Source organism: Saimiri boliviensis, chromosome 11, assembly GCF_048565385.1.
Source record: "Saimiri boliviensis isolate mSaiBol1 chromosome 11, mSaiBol1.pri, whole genome shotgun sequence".
Taxonomy (NCBI): domain Eukaryota; kingdom Metazoa; phylum Chordata; class Mammalia; order Primates; family Cebidae; genus Saimiri; species Saimiri boliviensis.
This window is the reverse complement of record NC_133459.1, coordinates 44,631,578-44,646,226: the sequence shown is the minus strand read 5'-3', so window position 1 is coordinate 44,646,226 and position 14,649 is coordinate 44,631,578. Positions and strand designations below refer to the sequence as shown.

Below are 14,649 nucleotides of genomic sequence, written 5' to 3'. Positions count from 1 at the left end.
GCATTTGTCTACTGAATTCCACTGATCTACATATCTATCCTTATACCAATAATCATACTGACCTGATTACTGTACCTTTATACAACATCATAAAATAAGGTTGATTCCTCTAACTTCAGTCTTCTTTTTAATATTGTTTTGGTTATTCTAGGTTATTTGCATTTCAATATACATTTGAAATTATCTTGATATTTTCTGAAAAATACCACCTGGGTTTTGACTGGGACTGCATTAAATCTACAGCTTAATGGAGAGAATTTACATCTTCATGATATGAGTCTTTCTAGACTGGATACAGTGGCTCACGCCTGTAAGCCAGCATTTTGGGAGACCAGGGCAGGAGGATTGCTTGAGTACAGGAGTCCAAGACCAGCCTGGGCAACATGGTGAAACCCCAGCTCTATAAAAATAACAAAAATTAGCCAGATGTAGCCAGGCACAGTGGCTTACACCCATAATCCCAGTACTTTGGGAGGCCAAAGTAGGCAAATCACAAGGTCAGGAGTTCAAGACCAGCCTGGCCAACATGGTGAAACCCTGTCTCTACTAAAAATACAAAAACTTAGCTAGGTGTCGTGGCAGGCGCCTGTAATCCCAGCTACTCAGGAGGCTGAGACAGGAGAATGCCTTGAACCTGGGAAGCAGAGGTTACAGTGAGCCAAAATCGTGCCACTGCACTCCAACCTGAGCCTGGGTGACAGACCAAGACTCCATCTCAAAAAAAAAAAAAAAAGAATATATATGATTAGCAAATAAGCACACAAAAAGATATTCAATCTCATTAATCATTAGAGAAATGCAAATTAAAGCCACAATGAGATACTCCTACAAATCCACTGATATGGCTAAAATTTTAAAAATGATAGCCAGGTGCAGTGGCTCACACCTGTAATCCCAACACTTTGGGAGGCTGAGGCGAGTGGGTCATGAGGTCAGGAGTTCAAGACCAGCCTGACCAACATGGTGAAACCCTGTCTGTACTAAAAAATTAACTGGTAGCATACATCTGCAATCTCAGCTACTTGGGAGGCTGAAGGAGGAGAATGGTTTAAACCCAGGAGGTGGAGGCTGTAGTGAGCCAAGATTGTGCCATTGCACTCCAGCCTTGGCAACAAGAGTGAAACTCTACCTCAAAAAAAAAAAGATAATACCTAGTACTGACAAGATGTGGAGCAAATACTGGTAGAAATGCAAAAATGGTACAGCTACTTTAGAAAACAGATTGGCAAGGCCAAGCAAAGTGGCTCACGCCTGCAATCCCATTACTCTGGGAGGCCGAGGCAGGTGAATCACGAGGTCAGGAGTTCAAGACCAGCCTGGCCAATATGGTGAAACCCCGTCTCTACTAAAAATACAAAAAAGTATCTGGGCATGGTAGTGGACACCTGTCATCTCAGCTACTCCCTGCACTCCAGCCCAGATGACAGTGAGAGACCTCATCTCAAAAAAAAAAAAAGAAAAAAAGAAAAAGAAAACAGATTGGCAGTTTCTTATAAAGACAAATATTCAGTGGTAAATATACATTTATAAAGATAAATTTACACTGGTAAATATACATTCCACCAGTCTCACTCCTAGGTATTTACTCAAGAGAAATAGAAGCATATTTCACACCAGAACAAAAACAAAAAAAAATTACATGAGCTTTCATAGCGGCTCTCTCCATAACAGGCAAAAACTGGAAACAACCTATATGGTCATTAACTGTGGAATGGAAAGTCTGTATACCCATGCCAATGGAATACTTTTCAGCAATAAAGAGGAACAAACTGATACTCAAAACAACATGGATGCATCTCAGAAGGATTATGCTAAGTGAAAAAAGATACAAAAGACTACATATTGTATGATTCCATTTCTATGAAATCCTGGAAAAGGCAAAACTGCAGTGACAAAAAAGTACATCAATAGTTACCAAGGGCTGGACCTGGGGAGAGAGAACAGACAGCAAACCGACACAAGAGATCCTGGCAGACATATTCTATACCGGGTCCATATTCTATAATGCCCTGTTAGGGACCAGGTCACATGGCAGGAGATGAGCTGCATGAGGGCGAGCATTACCACTTGAACTCCACTTCCTGTCAGATCAGCAGTGCAGCATTAGATTTTCATAGGAGCAAGAACCCTATTGTGAACTACGCATATAAGGGATCCAGGTTGCATGCTCTTCATGAGAATCTAGCTAATGCCTGATGATCTAAGGTGAAACAGTTTCATCCTGAAACCATCCCCAGCCCCCTCTACCCCATCCGTGGAAAAACAGTCTTCTATGAGACCAGTCTGTGGTGCCAAAGCAGTTGGGGAATGCTGTTCTATTCTATACTATAATTCGCATATATCTATATCATAATTGTGGCGGTTACACAACTATATACATCTACCAAAATTTATCAAATTGAACACTTAAAATGGGTGAATTTTACTCTAGGTAAACTATACCTCAATAAAGCCAACTAATATATAAATATAGATATCTCCACCTTTCACAGTAGAAAATGCGAAACCACAGCAGCAGAAAGGTAATACTGAAAGGGGAAGTGGCTGAGTTTGGAATCTCTTTATAACACTGATGTAGGTAAAACAAACATCTATGAAAAAATAAATTAAGAATGATGGAATTATTTTTCAACTACAAATAATATATATTAAAATAAGAAACTTTTTTTTTTTTTTTTTTTTTTTGAGACGGAGTTTCACTCTTGTTACCCAGGCTGGAGTGCAATGGCGTGATCTCGGCTCACCGCAACCTCCGCCTCCTGGGTTCAGGCAATTCTCCTGCCTCAGCCTCCTGAGTAGCTGGGACTACAGGCACGCGCCACCATGCCCAGCTAATTTTTTGTATTTTTAGTAGAGACGGGGTTTCACCGTGTTGACGAGGATGGTCTCGATCTCTTGACCTCGTGATCCACCCGCCTTGGCCTCCCAAAGTGCTGGGATTACAGGCTTGAGCCACCGCGCCCGGCCAAAATAAGAAACTTTTTAACGATGAGAAAAGGTTCTAATAAAAGTCTTGGAGTTTTGTTATTTCCTTTAAAAGCATACTCTATGTCACCTCAACAGACTGTTCTAAAATATTATTAAATTTAAAATATAATACTAATCAAAGCCACAATGAAACACCACTTAACACCCACTGTGATGGCTATAATCAAAAACACAGAAAAGTACTGGCAAGGATGGAGTGAAATTGAAACCCTCATATATTTCTGGGAAGAATATAAAATGGCGTAGCAAACCAAAAGTTTGGTAGTTCTTCAAAAAGTTGAAGAATTACTGTATCACCCAACAAATCTACTCTTAGGTATATACCCAAAAATACTGAAACCCAATATTCAAAACAAATTCATGTACACAAATGCTCACAGCAGCACTATTCAAAATAGCCAAAAGGTGGAAACAACCCAAATGTCTATCAGCAGACAAACAGATAAACAAAATGTGGTTTATCCATACAATGGAATTTTATTCAGCCACAAAAAGGAATAAAGTATTGATACATGATACAATGTAGAAAAATCTTGAAAGCACTGGGCTAAGTGAAAAAAAAAAAAACAGACACAAAACATGACATATTTTATGATTCTATTTATACGAAATATTAGAATAGGTAAATCCACAGAGACAAAAAGCAGATTAGTGGTTGCCAGCGCTAGAATGAGGGTGGAATGAATAATGACTGTTTAATGGGTAGAGGATTTTTTTTGCAAGGAGTGGTGGTGAAAATGTCTTAAAACTTGATAAAGCTGCACAGATTGCAAATGCACAAAATGCCACTAAAATGTACACTTTAAAATGGTTATTAATTTTATGTTATGTGAAAACCTCACCTTAACAAAATTCAATAATAAGATGGCACCCAAACACCCAAAACGACATGTCATATTCAACATGAGAACTAATGATAAAATACTCAACAGAATATCATATCTCTTGTTTTAGTTAGAATTATTCACAGCCAGGAATAGTGGCTCACGCCTATAATCCCAGCACTTTGGGAGGCCGAGGTGGGCAGATCATGAGGTCAGGAGATTGAGACCATCCTTGCTAACACAGTGAAAACCCATCTCTACTAAAAATACAAAAAATTAGCTGGGTGTGGTGACATGCGCCTATAGTCCCAGCTACTTGGGAGTCTGAGGCAGGAGAATCACTTGCACCCAGGAGGCAGACGTGTGAGCCGAGATCGAGCCACTGCACTCCAGCCTGGTGACAGGGCAAGACTCCATCTCAAAAAAAAAAAAAGAAAAGAAATATTCCCAATTCAGTTTAAGATTACACCAGTTTGCTATAACCACAGTATCATGTTAGAATAGTTACTGGTAATCATGGCTTCAACATTTTAGATTACTTCTATCCTCATGTTGCTTTTTAGAAGAATTGTTTCCTAACAAAAATCACTCCTTGTTCATGGGCTCTTCCTGTCAGAACTGTGTGCACTCTCTAACACCTTTAGTCGAAGTAGTCTTATTTTCCTGATAACTTTGTTAAAGTGCTACAAAAGACTGAACATTTGAGTATGTAGTATATATACTACTAAATTATGAATTAATAAATTGGTAGGATGTATGTAACCCTTGACAATACTGGTACTTTCCCCTTGATGGCCTCCTAAGGAAAATTTGCCTCCCAATTTTGAGCTGGAATGTCAATAGAATAACTGTTTAAAAAACAATTACAATACATGGCTTTTTAGATTTTCAGTAGATATGTTAAGAACCGTGTACGAAGCCGGGCGCGGTGGCTCAAGCCTGTAATCCCAGCACTTTGGGAGGCCGAGGCGGGTGGATCACGAGGTCGAGAGATCGAGACCATCCTGGTCAACATGGTGAAACCCCGTCTCTACTAAAAATACAAAAAATTAGCTGGGCATGGTAGCACGTGCCTGTAATCCCAGCTACTCAGGAGGCTGAGGCAGGAGAATTGCTTGAACCCAGGAGGCGGAGGTTGCGGTGAGCCGAGATCGCGCCATCGCACTCCAGCCTGGGTAACAAGAGTGAAACTCCGTCTCAAAAAAAAAAAAAAAAAAGAACCGTGTACGAATGGAAATGTCTGTATACTGATCAACACTACCAATAAAATTTCAATTATGGAAAAAAAAGGGGAATGAACAACAAAGAAATGGCTTGAGGGATGGAAAAACAATAGACAGGTAGGGCGAGTCTTAGAAATGGTGATACAGCCAAGTGGATTTACATCAGAGATACAGAAAGCAAAGATCCAGACTAGATACTAGTTAACATATTCAGAATAAAGCAAAGCAGGAATCAACCTCATTTTACAGATGAGAAAAATGGAGGCTCAAATATGTTTAGTCTTTATTCAGATTCACATAGCAGTATCAGAATTTTATCTTCTGATTTCTCATGCAGTTCTTTCTCCTATGCCAGTTTTAACAACAGATTTTAACTGTATATATATTTTTAAGAACATAAATAATAGCTAATCTTGAACAAGACACTATATAAGTTTTACTCCATCCCTAGGAACATATAAATATGGTTCTACGATCTGTTTTAGAACATGGCTGGCTAACCACTAATCAGAATCATGGTTCCTACATATATGGGGGGGGAAAGCCCTCAGAGAAATTGTCTCAGTAGAAACTAGAAAATGAAAAAGTACAAAAATCTCTTCATAAAAACATCATCTAGATGGACTCAAAATGAAAATACTTGCAACTTAAGGCTTTTGCTTATCTACTCCCCAGACTCTGGTCAAGTCTAACCTCCTACAAGTTATCTTCCCAATAATTATAACTAGCATACTTATTATCCCCTTTTTGTTACCATTTAACTCATAATCAATACAATATTTATTTAAATGTTATGTTTTATTATTTTTAAATGCTTGTCCTGTTATATGTGGATCCTGTTCCGCTAACCCAAAAGTTCTTTGGAGGCTAGATCCATGTACTATAGAGGCCCATTACACCAAAGAGAATACATTCTAGTTAAGATTTTTCAGAAATGTCACAGCAGGATAAACACTGAGGTTTATTCCAGTATGGGTAGTCAAAGCAGAAACAGGCATTCAATATCAACTAGCAAATGTGCTACCTAACATGAAATATCCAACTGAAAATCTCTGGGCAGGAGAATGAAAAGAGAAGAGCCAGCTTGAAGTTACAGTAGGTAAATAGAAAAAAAAAAAAAAAGCACAAGAGAAAACAGAAACAGATTTTCAATCTATATAATTTTTTTTTAAGAATAATAACTCATCTTGAACAAGATGCCACCTAAGTTCCTCTCCATCCCTAGGAACATACAATGATATGATTGTATGATCCTTTTTAGAACATGCCCTGGTAATCACTAATTAGGATCATAATTTCTACATATACAGGAAAAATCAGCACTCAGATAAATCCTCTCAATAGACATCAGAAAATGAAGGTGAAGGCCGGGTGCAGTGGCTCACAACCGTAATCCTAACACTTTGGGAGGCCAAGACCGGTGGATCACAAAGTCAGGAGATCAAGACCATCCTGGCCAACATGGTGATACCCCGTGTCTACTAAAAATACAAAACTTAGCTGGGTCTGGTGGTGCATGCATGTAATCCCAGCAACTCGGGAGGCTGAAGCAGGAGAATTGCTTGAACCAGGGAGTCAGAGGTTGCATGCAGTGAGCCAAGATCTTGCCACTGCACTCCAGCCTGGCAACACAGTGAGACTCCATCTCAAAAAAGAAAAAATAAAAATGAAGTTGGTGAAGAATGAAAGAAACGAATTAACTGATGAACAGATAAACAAAATATAATATATACATACAACAAAATGCTGTTCTGCAATAAAAAGGAACACATACTGCAACATGGATGAATCTTGAAGACATTAGACTAAGTGAAAGAAGCAGCCACAAAAAGCCACATATTTGATTCAATTTATATAAAAGATACAGAATAGGCAAACCTATAGAGGTGGAAAGTATATTAGTGGTTGCCCAGTGCTGGGGGCAGGGGGATGGAACAATGAGGAGGTGATAGCTAAAGAATACAGTTTCTAAAGTAATGAAAATGCTGTTAAATTGATTACAGTGATGGTTGTACATGTCTGTGAAACACACCAAAACCACTGACCTATATACTTTAAGTGGGTGAATTATATCTCAATAAACTGTTAATTTAAAATAATTATAACAATTCGGGAATATTCTAGTTCACTTGGCCTATGTTCCAGGAACCTCAGTCCAGGAATCCCTTCTGCAACATACCACTTTAAAATGAAACATTCAGCTGTATCAGGGTGGCAGTAGTTCTCAAAGAGGTACACATTAGAATCAGGATAACACTTTAAAGAAAATACAGGCCAGGCGTGGTGGCTCATCTCTGTAGCCCCAGCACTCAGGGAAGCCAAGGCAGGCAGATCTCCTGAGGTCAGCAGTTTGAGACCAGCCTGGCCAACATGGCAAAACATTGTCCCTACTACAAAGACAAAAAATAGCCAGGCAAGGTGGCACAGGCCTGTAATTCCAGCTACTCGGGAGCCATAAGAATTACTTGAACCCAGAAGGCAGAGAGTGCAGTTGAACTGAGATCATGACACGGCACTCAAGACTGGGCAACAGAGGGAGACTCTGTCTCAAAAGAAAAGAAAAAAAAAAGAGAAAGAAGAGAAGAGAGGAGAAGGGAAGGGGAAGGGAAAGGAAGGGAAGTCAAGACAAAAAGGAAAAGAAAAAGAGAAAAGAAATGAAACGAAAAGACAAGAGAAGAAAAGAAAAGAAAATACAGAAGCCTGTGACTAACTTCAGACATCTGGATCAAAATCTCTAGTAGGGTACGCTCATCCGTTTTTGTTTGTTTTAGATTCCAGAGGTTAAAAGAGAAGCAGGTGAGGCTTTAATAGACATGCTGGACCCAAGTAGGAAAATCTGAATATGGTCTTTATATTATTAGATGCTACTATTAAAATGATGTGGCCAGGCGCAGTGGCTCACACCTGTAATCTCAACACTTTGAGAGGCTGAGGCAGGTGGATCACTTGAGGTCAAGAGTTCAAATCCAGCCTGGCCAATATGGTAAAACTCTGTCTCTACTGAAAATACAAAAATTAGCCAGGTATAGTGGTACCCACCTGTAATCCCAGCTACCTGGGAGGCTAAGACAGGAGAATCACTTGAACCCAGGAGGTGGAGGTTGCAGTGAGCTGAGACTGCACCACTTAACTCCAGCCTGGGCAACAGAGTGAGACTCCATCTCAAAAAATATATATAATAATAATAATGCTAAACATCTTAGATCTGATAATATATTGTAGATGTTTAGGAGAGTGTCCTTCATCTTAGGAGAAATACTTAAATATGCGACATAGCAATTAGTCTGTAACTTACTCTGAAATGCTTCAGGAAAAAATACATATATATACACAGAAAAAAAAATATGGCCAAATGTACAAATTAGTCCATCTAGGTAAAGCTTATATGGGCGTTCATTGTACCATTCTTTCCATTTTTCTGTAGATTCAAAAATTTCAAAATAAAAAGTTAAGAAAGTGGGAATTTCCACAGATGATCCTGGTTCTCTCTGTGGCCTAAGAGTCATAAACTTTGGTATTATAAGGAAATCCTTTGATCCAAAAATTGGCTTCCCACCTGCTACACAAAGACTTCCTCTCCTCTGCTCCCACTTCCCATACTGAACAAATGGACAAAGCTTTCTACTCCATGTATGTTGACCAAAAGGCTTATATCTTCAAGTCTAGATGAGACTTTAATTGGAACACATTTCTGTGATTGTAGCCTACAAATCAGTAATGTGCCTAGACCTAAAGATAGAGGAAACAGTGTGAGATGAGCAGAAAGCCAGTGACTGCCTTAAGTACCCAGGCAAGTTTGAGGGTAAAAGGGTAGAATTTGTAACAACAAGCAGAAAACAAAACAACCTACCCAATCTACACAGCTTAAATTTTGTAAGGCCCTGCCTATCATACAAAGCCTAGACAAACAAAAGGCTCTTTTTTTCCCAGATGAGGTCTCACTGTCACTAGAGTGCAGTGGCACAATCACAGCTCCCCATAGCTTCAACTGCTTACACTCGAGCAATTATCCCACCTCAGTCTCCTGAGTAGCTGAGATCACAGGCACCCGCCAACTTGCTTGGCTAATTTATTATTGTTATCATTATTATTATTATTTGTACAGACAAGGTCTCACTATGTTGCCCAGGCTAGTCTCAAACTCCTGGGCTCAAATGATCCTCCTGCCTCAGACTCCCAAAGTACAAGAATTAGAAGCGTAAGCCACTGCATCTGGCCCTTATTGTTATGTATATATATACTTAAGCACCCACAATGTGCCAAACATGTTCCCTATCCTCACATACCAAATAGGTATACCACAGAGATATAAACCAAAGCAGCACAACTTTACCAGATTTAGAATCATTTCTATAAAAAGAATATTCTAGCTGGGCGCAGTGGCTCACACTTGTAATTCCAGCACTTTGGGAGGCCGAGGTGGGTGGATCACGAGGTCAAGAGATCGAGACCATCCTGGTCAGCATGGTGAAACCTGTCTCTACTAAAAATACAAAAATTAGCTGGGCACGGTGGCACACGCCTGTCGTCCCAGCTACTTGGGAGGCTGAGGCAGGAGAATTGCTTGAACCCAGGAGGCGGAGGTTGCAGTGAGCCGGGATCATGCCATTGCACTCCAGCCTGGGTAACAACAGTGAAACTCTTTCTCAAAAAAAAATTAAAAAAAAATAAAGAATGTTCTTTCTGGGAAAATTTACTCATTAAAGTTACAACCATATGGAATCTTTTTCTTGACCCTCATTATACAATTAGTACCACTGATGAGAGGGCAATCAAAATAGACTCAATTAAAATCTCATTCTTAAGGTAGGGGGCAGAGGCTCACACCTGTAATCCCAGCACTTTGGGAAGCCAAGAGGGGCAGATCACCTGAGATCAGGAGTTCAAGACCAGCCTAGCCAACAAGGTGAAACCCCATTTCTACTAATAATATAAAAAAAATTAGCCAGCCATGGTGGCACACACCTGTAATCCCAGCTACCCAGGAGGCTGAGGCAGGAGAATTGCTTGAACCTAGGAGGCGGAGGTTGCAGTGAACCAAATCATGCCATTGCACTCCAGCCCAGGTGACAAGAGCAAAATTCTATCTCAAAAAAAAAAAAAATTCATTCTTAGCCTGATCCCATGACATGCACCTATAGTCCTTGCTACTTGGGAGGCTGAGGCAACAGAAATGCTACAGACCAGGAGTCTGAAGTCAGCCTGGGCAACGAAGCAAGATCCTATCTCTAAAAAAAAAAAAAAAAAAAGAAAGAAAAAAAATTAAAAAGTCATTCTTTTCCATACTTCACTTTGGGAAATTGAATTCTCCAAATCCTAAAAAGGAAAAAGAACAGATGTCGCAATGACAAATGACAATTAAGAATTTTTTATAGAGCAAAACACCACCTTTATGAACACTTACCAGGCCAGCAGTAAGAGAAGGTGCAGACTGTCCAAGGGACTGGTTTCTCATTCGAACCAGGTTTGATGTTTCTCCTGACGACTGCCAAGTCACCTGTCCCACACTGCTATGTACACTGCTGGACAAAGGGAGCAGCTGCTTACCTTCAAACACAAGGTTTGGAAAATATACTTATAACTATTTATTTATAAATGAATGAAAAAATACAAATACAGTGCTCTCAAGTGGATAAAATCATACTGATACAAAGTAAAATTGTTCCACATCCACTTTAGAATCTATTAAAATTTCCAACTATCCACTAAAAATTCTAATTGTTTTTGTGGTGAGGATAATGGCAAGTGGAACACTAAAATGGATTAACTATTTTATGTTCTCAATAATATTCATCACATGCCAGCCTTCCACTCTGACACCCAAACTAGCAGTCTAGGAGTTTTCCAATCCCTTCTAGCCTACATAGTTTCTCATCAACTCAATGTAACATTAGTGGTGCAAGTTTCCAGCAGGCAAGCAATGAATCTATACTGCTCTCACCAGACTCCATGTGCTCAGTTCAGGTTTACTGTTTGCCTTAATCTCATTGAGAGAGAGTCACTTATAAAGACCAAGTATGGAGAATTGCAACGACTTTTTTTTTCTTTTTTGAGGTGGAGTCTCACTCACTGTTGCCGAGGCTGGAGTGCTGTGGCTCGATCTCAGCTCACTGTAACCTCTGCCTCCCAGGCTCAAGCGATTCTCCTGCCTCAGCTTCCTGAGTAGCTGGGACTACAGGCGTGCATCACCACACCCGGCTGATTTTTAAAATTTTTTAGTAGAGACAGGGTTTTGCCATGTTAGCCAGGCGGGTCTCCAACTCCTGACCTCAGATGATCTGCCTATTACAGGCGTAAGCCACTGTGCCCAGCCTGCAATGACTTTCTGAGGTGAAGATCTCATTTCTCCCCTTCTTCACACCATTCTTCACACTTTTGCTAGTGATCTAACCAACAAAAATGTGTTTATGTCATTGCCTTCCTTAAAAGCCTCTGATGGCTCCTTACTATTTGAAGAAATTATGCCAAACGTTTCAGCATATGAAAAAGACCCTCCATAAACCCAGATTATCTTTCTGGCCTCATCTCCTTCCACTCTTTTCAATACTTATTCACTCACTTACTTCAATATTATGCCCTGTACTTTCCCCTGGCTTTATCGTAATCACTCACCTCACTTGAAAACTTCCCGTGCCTGGCAAAATCTTAGTCATGAAATTACTTCCTGTGCCTGGCAAAATCTTAAGTCACAAAAATACCCAATGTAGTAAAGATGTGAAGGGCTTAGGGGATACTGTTGTTCTTGCTGCTAACAAAATATCATAACAATTCATTTGGAGAACAATTTAACAAAGCTAACCATAGAAGAAAATTAAGACATAGAAGAAAGTAAAAATTAAGAAAGATTTCTCAGTTTTCATGCTACTAAGTAAAAAAAAGAAAAAAAGAAAGATTTCAGGACAGGTGTTGTGGCTAACACCTCTAATCCCAGCACTTTGGGAGGCCAAAAGCAGGAGGATCGCTTGAGCCCAAGAGTTCAAGACCAGCCTCGGCAACATAGCAAGACCCCATCTCCAAGAAAAAAAAATTAGCCAGACATGGTGGTGTGTGCCTTTGGTCCCAGCTACTCAGGAGGCTGAGGAAAAGGGGGAAGGATCACTTGAGCTTAGGTGGTCAAGGTGTCAGTGAGTCATGGTCATGTCACTGTACTTTAGCCAGGGAAACAGAATGAGAAGCTGTCTCAAAAAATAAAAAAATCAAAAAAGGAAAGACTTCACTTTGACATAATGCATGTTTTTGTAGTGAATTTTTTTATAACTGCATATTTTACTAGAAAATTACACTATGTTTTTAAAATCTAGTTAAGTTTTCAAGTCTCACTCAAATGTACCTTTTACTGGAAAGTCTTTCCATAAAGCCCTCCACAAAAATAATAATGATTATGATGATGGTTCCCTACTCAAAACTTCCATAAGCCCAGAGTAGAGCCTGCCTGTCTGCCTTCTTTCCTTCATTCCGCAAATGCGCATTTCTCCAGAGGACCTGCCTACTTCTCACCTATTAATTCCAAAGGAAAGTCAGCTTAACTTATCCTATTCATACAAAGATTTCTATCATCACTCTCTTCAAAATAAAGAGGCCTGGGCCAGGCGCAGTGGCTCACACCTGTAATCCCAGCACTTTGGGAGGCCGAGGCAGGTGGATCACGAGGTCAAGAGATCGAGACCATCCTGGTCAACATGGTGAAACCCCGTCTCTACTAAAAATACAAAAAATTAGCTGGGCATGGTAGCGCGTGCCTGTAGTCCCAGCTACTCAGGAGGCTAAGGCAGGAGAACTGCCTGAACCCAGCAGGCGGAGGTTGCGGTGAGCCGAGATGGCACCATTGCACTCCAGCCTGGGTAACAACAGCGAAACTCCATCACAAAAATAATATTAATAAAAATAAAAAATAAAATAAAGAGGCCTGAGGGAACACTGTAGAAGAAACCTATTTGAGTATACATTAGTAAGGAATGAATCATACTGAGGACTGCCCAAGTGAGGAAAAGAAAAAAGACAGAAGGAACAACATAAACAAACAGAATAACAAGTCCTTTAGTAAATAAATAACACAGAAAAAAAGAAAACCTCTTAAAAATTCTAATTACTATTCTTACAATAATTCAATAGGCTGCTGCATAAAACATTCCCAGTTAAAGACAGCAGACTAAGCACACGCTTTTATCTTTTATCCTCCAGAAAACACCATAAAAATGAGACTCAAAAATAAAAAATAAAATAAAGAGACTCAAGAAATAAGCTGGCCAGGCACGGTGGCTAATGCTTGTAATCCCAGCACTTTGGGAGGCTGAAGCAGGTAGGTAGATCACTTGAAGTCAGGAGTTTGAGACCAGCCTGACCAACATGGTGAAACCCCATCTCTACTAAAAACACAAACAAACAAACAAAAAAAAGCCAGGCATGGTGGTGCATGGCTACAATCCTAACTATTTAGGAGGCTGAGGCAGAAGAAAAGCTTGAACCCAGGAGATGGAGGTTGCAGTGAGTCAAGATCACACTACTGAACTCCAGCCTGGGCAACAAGAGTGAAACACTGTCTTAAAAAAAATAAAAAGAACGGTCTGGCACAGTGGCTCATGCCTGTAATCCCAGCACATGCCTATAATCCCCTAAGCCCTTTCTTCACATCTTTACTACATTGGGTATTTTTGTGATTAATCCCAGCAACTGAGGCCAAGGTGGGAAGATCATGAGGTCAAGAGATAGAGACCAACACGGCCAACAGGGTGAAACCCCACCACTACTAAAAAGACAAAAATTAGCTGGGCGTGGTGGCGCATGCCTGTAGTCCCAGCTACTCAGGAGGCTGAGACAGGAGAATCACTTCAACCCAGGAGGCAGAGATTCAGTGAGCTGAGATGGTGCCACTGCACTCCAGCCTGGCAACAGAGCGAGACTCTGCCTTTAAAAAAAAAAAAAAAAAAAAAAAAAAAGGCACACAAAAGCCAGAATGACAGAAATGAACAGACACTGACAATGAGGGGCTGAAAAAACTAAGAGTAAATCTAAAGCAGATAGGTGGATCATAACCAATGGAACTGGGCAAAGAAAGGCATAAAGTATAGTAAGCATGAAGCAGATTGCAATTAAATGGAGCATCGGGCCTGGCCTAGTGCTCAGACCTATAATCCCAGCACTCTGGGAGGCTGAGGCAGGTCTGCTTGAGCTCAGGAGTTCAAGACCAGCCTAGGCAACATGGCGAAACCCTCTCTCTACTAAAGATACAAAATTAACTGGGTGTGGTGGTGCACACCTGTAGTCCCAGCTACTTCGGAGGCTGAGGTGGGATGAGGATTACTTGAGCCCAGAAGGTGGTCTTGAACTCCCGACCTCAGGTGATCCACCCACCACACCCAGCCCTAGCCCAGAAGGTGGAAGTTTCCGTGAGCTGAGATTGCACCACTGCACTCCAACCTGGGCGACAGAAGAGACCCTGTCTCAAAAAAAAAAAAAGTGGGGTACCAGTCCACCCTGCAAAATCTTAGGCTGAGCACTCAGAAATGAGTAACATCCCAAAAGGCATAAAATATGGGCTAGCCAGGCACAGTGGCTCACGCCTGTAATCCCAGCACTTTGGGAGGCCAAGGTGGGTGGATCACGAGGTCAAGAGA

General features: G+C 40.6%; 1 protein-coding gene across 14 annotated transcripts in view; it reads right to left on the bottom strand.

Moving 5' to 3' along the window:
• Nucleotides 1–14,649, bottom strand: part of MAST2 (microtubule associated serine/threonine kinase 2) — a 229,012-nt gene that overhangs the window by 189,394 nt on the left and 24,969 nt on the right. For 7 of the 14 annotated variants that reach the window (XM_074380734.1, XM_074380742.1, XM_074380735.1 and 4 more), the window contains exons 3-4: nucleotides 10,440–10,582; nucleotides 10,322–10,351 (exon numbers count right to left, since the gene is read on the bottom strand). In XM_074380734.1, the coding sequence (XP_074236835.1) occupies nucleotides 10,322–10,351; nucleotides 10,440–10,582 (173 nt within the window). The remainder of the gene's footprint in view (nucleotides 1–10,321; nucleotides 10,352–10,439; nucleotides 10,583–14,649) is intronic. The other 7 variants (XM_074380737.1, XM_010347406.3, XM_039474588.2 and 4 more) reach the window with 1 other exon arrangement.